General features: G+C 38.0%; 1 protein-coding gene across 1 annotated transcript in view; it reads right to left on the bottom strand.

Moving 5' to 3' along the window:
* Nucleotides 1–14463, bottom strand: part of dpysl3 (dihydropyrimidinase like 3) — a 49534-nt gene that overhangs the window by 34864 nt on the left and 207 nt on the right. The window contains exons 2-3 of the mRNA XM_082141520.1: nucleotides 4240–4328; nucleotides 2027–2211 (exon numbers count right to left, since the gene is read on the bottom strand). Of these exons, the coding sequence (XP_081997646.1) occupies nucleotides 2027–2211; nucleotides 4240–4328 (274 nt within the window). The remainder of the gene's footprint in view (nucleotides 1–2026; nucleotides 2212–4239; nucleotides 4329–14463) is intronic.

Genomic DNA, 14463 nt, shown 5'->3' with positions numbered 1-14463 from the left:
CATTTTGATTAAGTAATTACTTTGCAACCACTTAAAAAGTGTGTTCTGTGTAGTATGAATGTAATCTGAATGTACTGTAATATTCGCCATGTTGTTACTGTCACGTGACCTGACAGCATCAGTTGTGTCGCTTCACTGCCATTCATAAATCCTCTCCCGTGGCCTCATGGGATAATAAAGTGTCCATCATACTGTATACACACTTCAGAATCAGACACTTCAGAAGTACTGTAGGTTATCGGGTAATGTTTACCTACTCTTTTACTGTGACTGTGACTACTGTGAATACTACTTTTGTCACAAATTGTTCTTCGCCTACTATATAGTAGGGAAGTAAGCGATTTCAGATGCAGCCCTATATTTGTAAAAGCACACACCTTTATTTTTTAGAGATGGGTCAGTCATGAACGATTCATTCATTTTGAACGAATCTTTAATATGACTTGGGACTACCGACTTATCTCAGAGAGTGATTCGTTCATTTTGTGTTGACCGCTTCGGGTTCGGGTCTGAATCTTTCGTTCTTCCCGTCAGTCCCATAGAGGGCTATGCTGTCAGTACCGGAAAGAGAAATGATTAGTCATCTCTCAGGTCTATCGTTCTTTTGTCACGTGACGTGATGTGATGTGACAGCGCTGACACATATATGAGTTAATAATTCCCGAACTTTCTTATAAACAAGCACGTAGTGAGTTTTTTTAACAGTTACATAGTGCGTTTTTGGTCTCAAATTATAGCTTTCAATTTACAATTTTTTGAATTTCTGTCATTATGGTACTTTTCCATGTGAATGTAGTACTAAAGAGTTGGTAATGCTTTAAAGCTGCAGTCCGCAGTTTTTCCTCTGTCGCCATCTCTGTTCGAAATCTGCAATTGCAGTTATTCGCGGAATTATCAACTTTATGTGGGTTGTGCCTCGGCATGGCACAGTGCGGATGAATCCAATGTTTTGTATATACATGTATAGACCCTTATTTCTCGACTGGGATCGTGTAAAGACTTTGAAGCTGCATCGAGACGGACATTTGAACCTTCTTTGAACATTGGTATAGTTGGTTGCCATTGAAGTCCATTCTGTGTAGAAAAATCCTGGAATGTTTTCCTCAAAAACCTTACTTTCTTTTCGACTGAAGAAAGAAAGACATGGATATCTTGGATGACATCGGGGGGAGTAAATTATCAGCAAAAAATTTTTTGAAAGTGAACTAATCCTTTAATGCGCAGTTTAGAACTGGATGCAAGTATGCATAAACTGTTCCTGGCCTTAGTCATCAAATTCTCTGTAAAATGACACTGGATTCGGTCAGCATTACAGGAGGGCTTCTTGTGGTCTTCTAGTGCAGACCACAAAATATACTATTACTGCGCTCATAAACAGCTAATTTCACTCATATTAAAGCAAACCTGTCTAAACCACACTCTAAAGAGATTTAGCAAGGAGTCTCTCAGTGTTTTCACTACTTCTTCATTGTCTCTCTATTATCTACATGTATAATCTCCTAAACATTTCCTCTGGGAACAAAGGGATCCGTGCAGCTGGTCTTTAACTCACTGCTAATGTTCCCTGTTAAACGCAGGGTTTATTATACAATAAGCCGTTCTTCTATACCAGCTGTTGTCACTTTTTCTTCTGCGGTGGTCAGAAAGAGCTGCTGTCTTTCCACAGAACTCCAGTTTCACTGTGGGCCACGTACAAGAGCTTTGTGTGGTCTGCCGGAAGGCTACTATTGTTGTCGATGTTTATTATTAACACACACACACACGCAGACACATACTTTCCCATGTCTGTGAAGCATCGACCTTCTACAGCTTTTAATGCACTTTACTGGGTCCATTAAAAGGGGTCTTACTTTAATGTGCTTAAACATTCAAACCACCTAATTTAAGGTGTCAGTGTTACAGTGTAATTATATATTTAAGTACTGAGTAATATTAAGCAACTACATGTAGTTACTATAGGGTTAGGGTAGGACTAGGATTTGGTTGAGGGTTAGTTGCATGTAATAATGCATATGACAGATCTTACCGATCATGGTGGTTCCTCCAGCAAGAGCGGCCTTGGTGCCCTGGCTGAAATCATCCACGGTTGTCGTGCCCCTGAAGGGCATCTGTAAGTGGGTGTGGATGTCAATTCCTCCAGGAATCACCATCTTCCCATTGGCCTCAACGGTCTTCACCCCTCCTGGTACTATCAAGTTGTCACCAATTTGCCTTAAAGTTGACAGAACATGGTTATTTAGCTAAACTTTTTCATCACACTATGAATTAAATGTTACTGGGTCGATGAAGGGATGACCATTTCTGAGTATGACTAATGCTTAGTGTTGAATAACTCATCTCAGATCATAAGAAAAAATATTGAAAAAAAATATTAATCACATTATCAATATGATATCATTTAAAATACTATGAATAACTCAAAATCTTTGGTCTGCTAAATAAAATTAATTGTGGTAGGAAGCCATTTTGTTGTCATGTGAAGTGACCCCTGTATATTTTGGGTAATGGAAATTAATAGAATACAAAAAATATCAATATTTTTACCAAGTTGTTCTAAACCTGAATGAATTTCTTTCTTCTGCTGAACACAGAAGAAGATTTTTTGAAGAAAGTTGGTAAGCAAACAGTTTCTGGTCCCTATTGACTTTCATAGTATAGAAAATGTGGGTGAACTAACCCTTTAAAGGTGCAGTGTGTAATATTTAGGAGGATCTGTTGACAGAAATGCAATATCAAATACATAACTATGTTTTCAGTGGCGTATAAAGACCTTACATAATGAACCGTTATGTTTTATTAGCTTAGAATGAGGCATTTCTATCTACACACACCGCGGGTCTCCTTACATCGACATGTTTCTACGGTGGCCCTGAACGGACAAACGCGTTTCATCACTATGTTGTTCTTAATGATAAGAAGCTAGCTAACGTCAGCAAATAAAACACTGACACAATGATGAACAAGTAACAATAATATTCGCAATAACATATGGTTTTACTGAATAATTAAGTAAACCTAATTATCTTTGTAAAGAAACCTCATTGTTTAACTGGCTACTCTCTGCTGTCTCAGACGACGACATCACTTCCTGTCGGCCACCATAACTTCTGTTGGGTGCAATTCACAACCTCACCACTAGATGCCGCTAAAAATTACACACCGAACCTTTAAGTATCTTCAATAGGAAATCCGAGTCACTTCATAATGCTTAAAGGACAAGTTCGGTATTTTACACTTAAAGCCCTGTTTTAAAGATCGTTTCTGATGAAATACAAAGGTTAAGATCGAAATTTCGCTCACACAAAAATCGCTGCAAAAGATGCTTTCCAACAGGTTTTATCGTAGTTTTTCATCCAATACAAGTCAATGGAGTTGGACAAAAACTACGATAAAACCTGTTGGAAAGCATCTTTTGCAGCGATTTTTGTGTGAGCACATCAGTGAACACCCCTGACCACTCGGTGAGTTTCACGTCTTTGTAAACGAAAGTTTAATGCGTTTTAGGAAGGATTATTCCAGTGCACCTATGCAACCATTGTGGAGGTGGGGGGGTGCTACCACAGAAACCGAAAATTCTCGGGTCAGCAGCATTTGTCCAAATTTCAATCTTAACCATTGTATTTCATCAGAAACGATCTGAAAACAGGGCTTTAAGTGTAAAATTCCGAACTTGTCCTTTAAATGGAACAATGTTTTTTTATTATTACACCCCCAGTCATTTCATTAAATATAAATGTTTGTTGAAAATTATATAAAAGTTCAAAAAGCTAAGAATTACATTAATGCAAACATTGTATTTCTTGAAACTTGGAACATCAAGTATCTTTTAAAGTGCGTTTAAAATAATTTTGAATTATTTTGGATATTTTCATCATCCTAATTTATTTGCGTTAGTGACATATGTACTGTAGTGTTATAAAACAGCGCCCTGCGCTACTGGTATCCGGCACTATCACTGCGTCTCCTCTGAGATCTTCTGATTACTGTATGAATAAGACAGGAGGAAGAGTGACCGATCATTGACCCAGAGAGTTCAGCTGCTGTATCTGGAGAGAAACCCTCGGGAAGAACCTGGATTTAGACCCAATATGGCTGTATGTGTGTGTGTGTGTGTGTGTGTGTGTGTGTGTGTGTGTGTGTGTGTGTGTGTGTGTGTGTGTGTGTGTGTGTGTGTGTGTGTGTGTGTGTGCGTGTGCGTGTGCGTGTGTGTGTGTGTGTGTGTGTGTGAATGCAGCTTACTTGATGACTCCATCCTCCATATAGATGTCTGCATAGAAGGACTGGTCATCGTTCACAATACGACCACCTTTAATCAGAAGCCTCTCGCTCTGAGGAAACATAAAACACAGAGAGAGAAAGAGTATGAGGATCAGTGTTGGGGAAAGGAATGTGCTACTATATTTCATTACCCCCTAAAAAAGTAACAAATTGTGTTACTTATGGAAAGTAATGAGTAACATTACTTTTACTTTTTCTCATCTAGTCTGGGCTTGCTTGTTGATTTTTTTATTACAAAAATATATATATTTTTGTCAAATTTAAAGGCCTTGCTGCGTCCCAATTCGCCTACTTATATTACGCCCTAAAAGTATGTACTCTTTCTGTGAAGAAAAAGTACATTCTTTTGAGTGAGTAGACAAGCTTCGGGACATACTATCACGTCATAAAACGCTTTTTCGCTTAGTTTCACGCATAAACCTGTCACCATAAACTAGCCTGTCAATCATCTTGTCGCAGTTAACATCCTCCACATTCAATTTAATTAAATTTCCTACCATATCGGAGAGAAAAATAGCAGCGCGTTGATGTGCCAGTCGTGGGTCTCATATTTTTGCAAAATGATGCATTTAAAAGTGAATGACCAGACGTATCTTTATAAAAGTTCACATTGTTGTTGCAGATTAAATATAACACGCATAACATTAAACATTTTGTATCAGGTTAGATGTTGATTAGTAGTCACTCGAACCCCTTTAACAGTTGCTTGCACACATCCACCATGTTTGTAGTTTTTAACACTTTTTTTTCTCGTGTTTGTAGTTCTGAACCGAGTCCTCCTCCAAAGCGCAATGGTTTGTGGGCAATATAAGTTGATACGGTGTGCACCGATCCACACTTCGAAAATGTCTAAATAGTAGACCATCCGGGGACATTTGGCATACTCTTTTCAACATACACTGCTTAAGGGACACACTTATTCTAATCTCACATACTATTTAGGATGGATAGTATGCACATACTACGTCTAAAATTGCATACTTCCCTATTATATACGTAGCAGGCAAAAAAAGGTGATTTTTTTCCCCCAAATCCAGTTCAGAGGAAACTCCGCCCTGCAGCCGATTCTAAAGATGTGACTGGTCATGTCAATCACAGTGCTGACTGCCTACACCAAACACTAATACCCTCCACCATAACCTTAACCAATGAAGAATTAGCTACAGGACGGGATTTCCACTCAACTGATTTGGAGGGATATAAATCACGCAATTCACAGTACAAAAAACTCAGATGACCTAGGCTACTACTTCCGGCGATAATCTGAAGTGTGAATATGATGGACACTTTACTATCCCCAAATCGGACTCAGCCTTCAAATGTGATTAAAGATACTTTTAGTATCTAAAGTAACTTTTGCTTATTGGTATGGTTGAATTGGATCACCAAAGGTCAGCAGCAAAGACATTGGTTAAAAAAAGGGAGATTAAATACATAAAGTATAGTTGTATTATTTAACATTTTTAATTATTGCAGGTTTGCGTAATATTTTGCATTTTCAAAATGTAATCGTTTTTCAGACTTCTCTGTGGATTTTTCAGACCATATTTAACATCTGATGAATATAATTATCAGTTGTGTTCATATAGTCAAACTATTGTCTGCCTGCTTCCAAACCCTGAAAATTCCTCAGATATTTGAGCTGTGCCACGCTCTGTCAGTAGCCGCGTTTCCATTACCCTTCAAATTGCGCAAATTGCGCAAATTGAAATTGCGAATTGAAAATACGCCCAATGGAAACACGTCAATTTCGCAAAAACTCCCATATATCGCAAAAAGGTTTTCACGCTCGCATGCGGTGGTTTTTCAGGCAATTCGAAAAAGGAATATTTCGCAAAACTGAAATGGAAATTTTTTTTTTTGCATTTACAGGTCATCTGGTGTCATTCTTCACATGTTCATTTTTTTTTACGTTATGTTTTTGGCCTTTTTGTGCCTTTATTGGATAGGACAGTAGAGATTTTGACAGGAAATCGTGGGGTAGAGAGAGAGGGGTTCAGGATCGGCAAAGGACCTCGAGCTGGGAATCGAACTCGGGTCGCCGGAGAGTTGCGCTATATGTCGGCACGCTAACCACGAGGCTATCATGTACATGTTCATTCTTTAAAGATGGCACATTATGTATGTACAGGAATTCTTTATTAACCTATTCATTAATTATCCTTTATTAACTATTCATCCGAAAAGTCTGAATCCACAGTTCCTCTGTGAAATTGCGCACTATAACCTCCCGAAACCCCTCATATGTGCCGCTCCCATTTATAAGGGGCTTTCCTTGCTTTTAATGCTTGGATAACACGCCTATGTCTCCTTCTATTAATAATAATGGCTAGTGTGGCGGCTGGGATATACATAAACCTACATCCATCGCCATGATTTTTGGAATGACTTATCGCGAAAGGGGAAACGCCGTAATTTCGCAATCGTTTTTTATCGACTTTTAGAAAATATCGCAAAAGTTTCGTGCAAATCTGTAATGGAAACGTGGCTAGTGACATGCCTGTGTTTTTAACATTCACACACAAATTGGGTATGCCAATGAGGGCCATGTAATAAAATAAAATGAATTAGAAGAATCAAAGACATATTGCATGAAAAAATCAATCTAGTAGGAACCCCGAAGCAACATTAAATCATAAATTATTGAGCTCATATGGATCAGTGTATTGGTCTGTCTGGGGAATCATGAATCACAGCATTAGTGCTGTATCAGAGTCTCTGCTGGATGAAGGGCACAGACGTAAACTTACATTTCTAATGGAAAGAAAAGGCCGTAAAGTCCCCTTGTGGTGAAAATCCAGCTTTTGATGTTGTTTTTATGTCTATGTGGTGTTTTTAATATGCTTTAAGACAAACCATGTGTAAATTCATAAGTCAAGTTCTCCTTAAAACTGCAGTGAATCAAAGACAGTCTCAAAAACACGCTTTGAAATCGCTGGTGTTTCTGACGTCACAAACGACCTTGTAACCAATCAGATCAACGTGTGATCGTCAACGAGTGGATCTCTGAGCTGAGTGAGTGAGTGGAGGCGGGGCTCATTTGCATATTTATAGAACCGCGTATACTAAATGAGGAAAGGGTGTAGAGTTACATATACTTAAAGATATTTTAAGGCATGAAGACATTTTTCGAGGAAAAAACATTTAAATATGTCATTTTGGTGATCAAAGATGAGTTTTAAGGGATACAATTATTGACTAAAGAGGTACTTTAAAACTTAACATTATCAAAACTTTTCAAAATGTATTTCATCCATAGCTTGCTTTGCTCAAGCTAATTTAAAGGGATAGTTCACTTTGAAATTAAATTTTGGTATGTTTCAGCTTACCTCAAGGGCATCCAAGATGTAGGTGTCTTTTTTTCCGCAGTAGTTTCAATTTTGATATTTTTAGGTCAAACCGTTCTTGTCTGTCAGTCATATAATGCAGGTCGATGGTCACTTGTCTCAAACAGCATGCACAGAGTCCAAATTAAAACAATTCCCCATCGTCCAAATTAAACAATTCCCCATCGTAAGTACACATTGATGGCCTAAGACACGAAACGAGCGGTTTGTGTGAGAAAACGAACAGTTTTTATATCGTTTTTACCTCTTGAACTCAGCCACGTCCAAGTGATCTGAGAGCGTGGGCGGGTATAGATATATACAATAGATGTCGCCTTGGCTACGGTTTCGTAAAAACGATATAAAAACTGTTCGTTTTCTCACACAAACCGCTCGTTTCGTGTCTTAGGCCATCAATGTGTACTTACGATGGGGAATTGTTTAATTTGGACGATGGGGAATTGTTTTAATTTGGACTCTGTGCATGCTGTTTGAGACAGTGACCATCGACCTGCATTATATGACTGACAGACAAGAACGGTTTGACCTAAAAATATCAAAATTGAAACTACTGCGGAAAAAAAGACACCTACATCTTGGATGCCCTTGAGGTAAGCTAAAACATACCAAAATTTAATTTCAAAGTGAACTATCCCTTTAAAGTCCTTAAATCACTGCTATATATCATTTAGTCCCATCTTCAGGTTTTCTGGATTGCTGTGTTGTTCATAGCTCCATCCATCACTTCAACTTAGGGTCAAAATCCCCAGAGTGACATTTTTCTGAGTAATCAGTTCATAAACAGGATGTCACTGCTGTCACTTCAGCACTCAAAAAGCAATGTAAGCTTGAACAGGGAACAGTCTGATCATTAGTTTGACAAAGACAACTTGACAGGAACTATTTTGGGTCCAGAAACCATGACAGAGAACCAACAAGAATTTTGAAAGCACTACAAATCATGTTGAAGGGAGCCTTAACACTGTTCAGAGGCTCTGTTTACAGCTGGTATTAAGATGTGTTTTGGTCGACCGAATCACAAGTATACGAGGGAGACACAATCCCATTTACACCTGGTGTTTTAATACATCTCTTTTGTCCACTTTCAACCACTTCTGTCCTGATTTCCTCAAGGTGAGGGTCTATGGGCAGGTAAATGTATGGACTTTTTCAGATCTTTCGATCTAATGGACGAATAAGCTCACGCAATTTACATATGAACGCGACTGGAGACGACGGAAAAACACACGGAGAACATCAGCTTTAGTTTCTGCTCTGACAGACGCAAGACCAGCCGAACGCTGTGAGTGTGTGTTAGAAATCAGGAATGGTGAAAGAACATTGTGCTTGGTACATTTTCTCTTCAAACCAAACATGGGTCTTCAGCTGATAAAGTTTAAATCCAGTCTGGCTAGAGCTCTTCTCATAATGTTCACGCATTCGGTCAGTAGACGGAGAGTAGACGGTCTTTTAGTGGCTGCCCTTACGAAAAAGAAGTATACTTCAAGTTTATTTTATGAAGTATACTTAAGTAATGTTCAAGTATATTTTTAAGTATACTTTATGTAGTAAGTATACTAATATCAATGTGTACTTGTAGTAAACTTGTAAGTGTACTATTTCAATACTGCTTGGGACTAAATTGGCCCACTTTTAGTTTATAAATGTATGTTTAAGTGTACTATAAGTGTAAGAGTAGTAAACTTTAAGTTCACAACTAGGTTTCTCATTTGTAATGCATCTGTACTACAAGTAAACTTATAAGTATACTAGTAGTTTACTATTTTTAATACAAGTAGTATTTTTGTTTTGTTTATGAAAGTACACACTGAAGTGTACTCTCAGTAAACTACTAGTTTAGTAGTTTATACTACAAGTATACTTGTAAGTTTTCTTTAAGTGAACATAACATTATACTTATAGTTTACTATTTATATAAAAGATTGAGTACAAGTATAGGCCAAATATACTTGGACTTTTCACTCAGTATAAGTCAAGTACACTTAAGTGTAATTTTAAGTATATTTCTGAGAAGTAAATAAAGTATATTTTTGAGAAGTATATAAAATGTAGACTGAAAGTATACTTTCTTATTTTTAGTTTAAAAGAGGTATACTAATAGAACACTTAAATAAACGTCTTTTTCGTAAGGGTGTTTGAACACATTCGATCACATGAGCGTTTACACTATGAAAGCAATCCGGTCGAATGTGTTTTTTTTTAAACACCTCTGGAAGTGGTGAAAGTGGACGAGCTCAAAACGTTTTAGACCCGTTTACGCCGGTATTTAGAGTCATCTACTTGTGATCCGATCGACCAAAACACATCTTAACACCAGGTGTGAACAGGGCCAGAGATCTGTATAGTGATCAAATTAAGCAATAAGGTCCTCGAGGCTAGAGCTGTATCGTGAATAAGTCACAGCTGAAGGTTACTATTCTTATAGTGACTTATTCACAATACATCACTAGCCTCTCGAGTCTCGTACCTTATTGCTTTTATAAAACGGTTACCACACAATACAAATATTAATGCCAAAAAATATGTATCAATGCAACTTTGATACTGCACAACGAAGCTCTTGCTGTATTTAAGTATTTGCACTGTTATTTGGTGAAAGCATTCATGAGAGTGCAGAAATTGCGTTGCAATGATGAGATCTCTTCATTCACGCGATCAACAGTCTTTCATCTGCTCAATGCTCATCACTGCAAGCTTTCATGTGATGGGAATAGATCTAAATATAATGCTATAATCAACACTTCACTATTCGTTAATATCGATAGCTGTAATAGTAAAAATGTAGTAAAAGTGTTCGAGAGAGTTGCACATGTAATACTTGCTATTTCATATGCAAATCTGTCAGCCAATCACAGCAGTGGCCGTTTACACTGAAGTCTCACAGCAGCCAATCACAGCAGTGGGTGTTTACACTGAAGTCTCACTGCAGCCAATCACAGCAGTGGGCGTTTACACTTAAGTCTCACTGCAGCCAATCACAGCAGTGGGCGTTTACACTAAAGTCTCACTGCAGCCAATTACAGCAGTGGGCGTTTACACTGAAGTCTACAGCAGCCAATCACAACAGTGGGCGTTTACACTGAAGTCTCACAGCAGCCAATCACAGCAGTGGGCGTTTATACTGAAGTCTCACAGCAGCCAATCACAGCAGTGCGCGTTTACACTGAAGTCTCACAGCAGCCAATCACAGCAGTGCGTGTTTACAATGAAGTCTCACAGCCGCCAATCACAGCAGTGGGCATTTACACTGAAGTCTCACAGCAGCCAATCACAGCAGTGGGTGTTTACACTGAAGTCTCACTGCAGCCAATCACAGCAGTGGGCGTTTACACTGACCCTTAAAACAAAGCATTCAAATCAGAGGCTAAAATCAGGGTAGGATAAAAGCCTTTTATTTCTAAATGATGACAATTTTTTATGTAAAAATCATACTAACATTACAAGGGCACCCCAGGAAACATTATAAAATAATAAAATAATCCAGTTCATGACCCCTTTAAAAGGACAAGATTTCGCAGCGGACATTCAAACTGATGTTTTATTATGAACATAGGACTGACCTGAAGATAAATGCTATAAATGCAGGTACTCAAGCTCACTCGATCTCTCTCTTACAATACTCTACTCTACATGCTTCAATGAACAATATCAATGAGAGCATATGTTTACGTTGCTAAGAGTGGTTGCTAAGGGTGTTGTGTAGTGATACACAGAACCGTTGGGTGAAGCCTTGTTTTATCGTGTTTTGACCAATCAGAATCAAGGACTGGAACTAACCGTTTTATAATGCCACATAAACCAGCACTGAACTATTAATTCATCAAAGCTTAACCATAAGTAAGCTAGTGACAGATATCACTTTAAAGCGAGGAATATGCTATAAATGCATGTTTCCTTTGAAAAGTAACAACAAAGAGAAATCTAACATCATTCTTGGACAAAAACCTGAAGAATTACGGCAGGATGCTGACAAAGCAAAGATCTGAATGTGTGGAAAGTGTATTCGCTGTAAGGCACAGACAGTTCAACGAATGCCAGAGTCTAATCTGAGCCGTGCACACAAACAGGGCTGTCGTTTGTTATGTGCGTTTGGGGAGTGAGGGAGAACGCCGAGCCAAAGGACATTAAGGCGTGGAGCATTAGCCATGCTTGTGCGGGATAACGGGCTGGGATTGAAGAAAACCTCTCTGAATGCATCCAGAGCTGAAGTCTTGTTGCCTGGTGACCTAAATATTTACCATACGCTCATGAGAGTTTCTTCTTTTCTGCCAAAATAGCAGTCAAATCACTGCAACTTACTCATCTAGATACATGACCAACCTTTATTACACTTCAACATGTCCACCCTGTCCTTTGACCAATCCTTTGTAATATGTACGGGGCCAGGCTCAACTCTATACTCTAGATTACTATATATAGTAATTTATACTATACACTATAATTTATACATACATACACCTTAAATATATATAGTATAGAGGCAAAGATTTTATGGCATGCATCATTTTCACAAAAGGCTGACATTTAAGCATCATATTTAATGCTAAATCACTTTAGTTGTTTTGTGTTGCCAAATATGATTATTAATAATATGAATATTTTGTACAATTTTGGAAGAACTGTACATAAAAAGTGTTTCCATCGGAGCATCACATCTGGAATATTACTCTACCATGTTCTTTATTTCTTTTTTATTTATTATTTCTTTATTTATTTTGGGCATGTTCCATAGTAATATGGTATTATTTTAATATGGTATGTAGCCTATATTAATATAGTTATCGCATAGCACCATAGTATATTCAAAGTCGGCATGAACGGTGGTTGTGATAGTCTTTTCTTCCCTATTGCGACTCATTTTGAGTGAAAGGGCTTCTCAAACAAGAATAAATGTAGGGCGGGGCTTGATTTTTGTAGATTAGGAAATTATTGGATGGTTGTGGTTTGCTATTGGTTGATCTCATGTGAGTGACAGGTTGCCCCGCCCTCGGGCCAGTAAACTCATCATCAGAGAAGAAAAGATGTTGCTACAAGAGGGAGGTAAAGTTATTTTGATTAAAGATTAGGAGGCACATGAATTTAAAAAATAATGATGTGCACAGATAAATAATTTATAATACTGCAATATTCCATTAAAAAATAAGAATTGTCCATTTCGACAATTCTTATTTTGCAACTTCCATTTCATGCCTAGCCTACTTTAAAGTCACCATGAAACGGAAATTGCGATAGTCTTTTGTGATGTAACGTTATATCCAAGTGAAACGGCTTCTCAAACGGGGCGGGACTATCAATCGGGAATTACGGTGCGTTCAAGTCCTCCTGGAAAGTTCGTATTTATGAGGTGGGAAGTCGTGTGGCAGGTGCGTTCAAGTTACTTTCGTCGGAGTAAGATGGCGGTGTACTTTTTCTTAATTAATTACACAAAAATACAGCAAGTTGTTAAACTCTAGTTCTAGAACATAAAGAACAAAGAAATGTGCATCAGGTGTGCTTTGCTTTTTTATGTTTTTTTTAATTAATTTGCTAACTTTATCGTTACATATTACATTGTTATATTATAATGCCACCATATTTTGTGAAATAGAAAAATAGAAAATCCTAACAATATCACTGCTAAATACCTTTAAGTATTGTGATAGTCCGCCATGTTGTTCACTGACACGCCCTTTACTCGTAAAGCTTAAAGAAAATCCCGAGCTTCCCACTTGTATTTACCACATTGTGGTGGCGTCCATATGCGCTCAACTCGTAAATTAACGATCTTTACGAGATGACTTGAACGCATCATTAATTGCATCTTCGTTTGATTTTGCTGACAAAAAAATTCACCCTCATTTGCATTTGTAAGTTACGAAGCTACGTTTTTTTTTTTAAACAAAAATACAAGTTGCACATTTAAACCATTTGATACACTAAATTGCCTCATAATTTGGTTTCTGTAAGCGCTATTTTAGATTGTTCTACAAACTGTGGGTCAAAGTAAATGACTGCCTGTGGAAACAGACAGAGAGCATTGTGTGTTCAGACAGTTGTGCAGGCCTGATGCTAATGTGCACAGATAGATCTCTCTTTCGGGTAGGTCACTGCTCAACTGTTATAATGATGTCTAGAGCATCTGACAGCAGAAAACCACACCTCAACTCAGCTCTCACAAACGAGAAACCATGTTTAACAGCACTGTTCGGTTCCTAAGCTGCTTTTATTTTACATTCTCGGCACCTTAGAGGCATATTTTCAGAATAAAGCCCGAATAAAGTAGTAAAATGTCGTGCAATGCTTGTGTGCTTCTGAACTGCGCAGTCGAACAGCATCAGCACCACGAGGCAGAAGATCTCAGAGACAAAGAACATCACTGCACAAACCGCGACACATCATTTCATCATTCAAAACCTTACACGTTTCTCACCAACACCCATGTACACGGACTCAACCTTTAAAAACGTCAGCTTTAAATCATGTTGTATTGTATGGTGCTGTAAGTGTGTGTATGTGTGTGTGTGTGTGTGTGTGTGTGTGTGTAGTCTCAGTCATGGGCGTGATTTTCTTGCTGCAGTGCTCAACCCAACAACAGTATTCCTTATTTATACAATATTCGGAAAGGATCAGAAGAAAAAACAACAATGTAATATTAGGCTACATACACAACCACACTGTCATTTAATCCTGAATTATTATTTTAAAACGTCAGTCACTTTAATGCACTCTGAATATGATTCCTGCCAAAAGACATTTATTAAACACATATCCCAATTCCTCAATATCAGCTTACGTTAACCCAACCATTTTTGACTCGACTGGTGCTTTTGGCATTTAATCCTGCTACAGCTTTTGTTAC

This window comes from Leuciscus leuciscus (genome assembly GCF_965113295.1).
Source record: "Leuciscus leuciscus genome assembly, chromosome: 16".
NCBI lineage: Eukaryota > Metazoa > Chordata > Actinopteri > Cypriniformes > Leuciscidae > Leuciscus > Leuciscus leuciscus.
This window is presented reverse-complemented; position numbering and strand designations above follow the sequence as displayed.